This window comes from Fopius arisanus, unplaced genomic scaffold (genome assembly GCF_000806365.1).
Source record: "Fopius arisanus strain USDA-PBARC FA_bdor unplaced genomic scaffold, ASM80636v1 scaffold00068, whole genome shotgun sequence".
In the NCBI taxonomy this organism is placed as follows: domain Eukaryota; kingdom Metazoa; phylum Arthropoda; class Insecta; order Hymenoptera; family Braconidae; genus Fopius; species Fopius arisanus.
The window spans coordinates 628,186-631,189 of NW_011887807.1; the positions used below are offsets into that span (position 1 = coordinate 628,186).

The 3,004-nt window shown below is 34.3% G+C and overlaps 1 protein-coding gene across 3 annotated transcripts in view; it reads right to left on the reverse strand.

The window, feature by feature from the left end:
• Positions 1–3,004, reverse strand: part of CARPB (Carbonic anhydrase-related protein B) — a 16,228-nt gene that overhangs the window by 8,473 nt on the left and 4,751 nt on the right. For all 3 annotated transcript variants that reach the window (XM_011309557.1, XM_011309559.1, XM_011309558.1), the window contains exons 2-3: positions 1,794–1,906; positions 1,187–1,237 (exon numbers count right to left, since the gene is read on the reverse strand). In XM_011309557.1, the coding sequence (XP_011307859.1) occupies positions 1,187–1,237; positions 1,794–1,857 (115 nt within the window). In that variant the 5' untranslated portion in view covers positions 1,858–1,906. The remainder of the gene's footprint in view (positions 1–1,186; positions 1,238–1,793; positions 1,907–3,004) is intronic.

Genomic DNA, 3,004 nt, shown 5'->3' on the forward strand with positions numbered 1-3,004 from the left:
GGATGAAATGATCCTCGTAAAAATAGCAATAAAAATTCGACAGAAGTCTAATTGAAAAAAAAATATTCTACTTTTGGTTCGACAATTTTTATTCGTCGTTAAAATGCTTTGCGTCAGTGCGGAACATCCAATATGATTTACGATGCGTGTTCGTTATATTTCATTTATCAATCCAGTAGAGCAAAATGACGGAACACACTAGGTTGTGTCATTTTTAACCAACTTTATTGCAAAAATGAAATTGAATAGCGCTAAATGCCAACCATTCCTCTATTTTATTATTTCAACGCCTCGATTTAAGTCGTTTTTTTACAGACTATAAAGACTAACGCTCTTTCGCTAGTGACAAAATAAATTACTTCTGCTAAATTCATTAACTTTCATCAACTAAAATTACTCGATACAACGAAATGCATATAAATATTTGCGTACGAAAGATGTGGGGATTTTCCCCTCATTATTAAATCTCACTATCAAAGTACTCAATTAAATCATTAATAACGCTAATTGATTCAATAACTAAACAAAACAGTTTTCAGTGAATATTATACATTATTGTTGTTATTATTGTTACTGTTGTTGTTTGAATTTTTACAAAAAATTGGAAAATCCAACGGATTGAGAATTTTTTATAGACACGTATCCAGAAGATCTCATTTCACGGTAGAAAAGAGATTTTCATAAAAATACGTCAACCCCTTGGAGATTCCAGGATATTCATCAGAAACTCAGAGTTGACGTTTCTCCTTTTACCTCAGCTGCAGAATTCTTTTAACGGAAGAGTAAAGATCACGTGAATTGTCAAAATCATTTGTATATTCTGATTTTTTTCAAAGAATAATATTGCGATGGTTACAAGCTTTGAACAATTCTTTGAGTGAAACCATCGGTGACTTTCCAATTTTTCTTAATAGCAATTTAATATTTCTCGAGAGAAAAATGCTTCCATCTTCAGAATCCTCACATAAAAAAAGAAAAGAACTTGGGATGGTTAACAAAATTAGAAAAATCATCAATTTCTCATCTATTTACGATCTCCCATCTTTAATTAAATTAAAAAAATTCGTTCCACAAATCGAGAATTATAAAAAATCGATTGCTGGAGCGTATCACTCTGAAAACCGTCGGAGCTCTTGAATTTTTGACTAGCCAATAATCCTCCGGCAATAATCAAATCACAGATTACCTGAAATACCATCGTACGTCCACCATTCATCCCAGCTGACAGGTCTTGATTCTGCAAAAAAAAAGAAAAAATTCAATAGCAGTCAATCAATTTCTAAAAAATACACACAATGGACAGTAAATCCTGTGCGGAGAGAATAAAATAACGAAAATTGCCACGCCAAATAAAATATAGTTATAATAAAATAATCCAAAGTTTCGTAACTATTTCTGTAGACACAGCAATAACCACCACATCCAACAGTCATCACTATTTCGTAGGAAAAACGAATCCTATTAGCATCACTATATTAAAATAGTAATTATCACAATAATTACATCCGTTATTTGTTTTTATAGTAGTCATAATTATGGAAAATACGAGGCACTAGAATGTAACACGCAATAATAGCAGAAAAGTGACACATAGTAATTACTATTACTCCCGAAGTAATAAAGTATTCCGTAGAATTCAATATTGTTTATTAGTGACCGATGAAAGGATGACAATTGACGTTTCGTGGGAAAAGCTCCGACTGTAAAAATGCCGTGACAATATTTCGGCTACTTTGACATCTCAGACAATTTAAACTATTTATTTCTCTCCGTGTATGAAGTACAATGTATACCTTGAATTAAAATAAGTATAAACACTCCCCAGATGCCCAAATAGACTGAGCTATACGTTGCCATTCCTATTGATAATCTACTCTGTCAATTAACCATCATCTGTCGGCTTGACCTGCGGAACCAGAACAAGTTAAATAAAAATATGAGTGTAGAGTATGTAGAGCAATACATAAATATGTATGTAGAGACTTGTCCCAAGCCAAAATGGCCCCACCGAATGCTTTTTGAAAGGTAAATGGGAATGAAACAGCTTTATGTCCTGTCGTTTCGTTCAGATGGCTTTCTCGATATTGCTACATCGCATTCATCCACATTATTCCATTGAAAAAAAAAAAAACATGTCCTAAACGAAATTCAATTTCCCTCCGAAAAATTTCTCACATTTTTTTATATACATTTGGCTCTTACTTCGCCGGAAATTAAATTTCCTAAAGTTCTTTTTGGCCATTTAAAGACCAACTATATATCATTTATCTCGTTTTTCTTTGTCCCTCTTCCAAATCCGATTCTCAGGGGGAAATAAATATGATCCGCCTTGACACGCTCAAGTACTGAGGAGAATTCATTTTTGTGGGGTGGATAGTGTTGTTTGGTTGTGGCACAATTGATTGTACCACTGGTGCGAATTTATGGAGGGAGTGGGACTTAGCTGGGAGATGAAAATTTTATCCTCTGTAACAACCCTCTTGATATCTCCTTGTTCAATTTATCGGTTTAGAGATTATTGGATCGTTTAACAAATTGGATACTATGCCGTACACGAAATTAAAAAGTTCTATTGATCCGGGGTAAAAGTAATAGTACTACAGTTTGTAGAGGTAAATTTCTTGTCGTGCCAATAGGTACTGTACGGTAATCCCCTGATGCAATTTCCAAAAGCTATTGTTCAATTTCCGAAAAAAATCCCCGACAAAGGAGTGGCAATCAGGGCTTGAAAAACAATCATCAATTTTCCTCATTTCCTCCAATTTTCGCTGAAGAATCGAACCGAGTTCATACACTATTTCCATCGTAATTACGTACCAAAGTACGGGAGACATAATTGAATATGTGATTTGTCAATAACGAGGTTTGTGAAATTGCCAGGGAAATATCGGTTATTCCCCTGCTCCGCAATTCCACGCGGATAATTCAGATTTCTAACCAACTGCAGTTGGACAATTGTTCCTAGATTTGTTTTGAGGAGAATGTCCATTTGGAGGATCGGTGG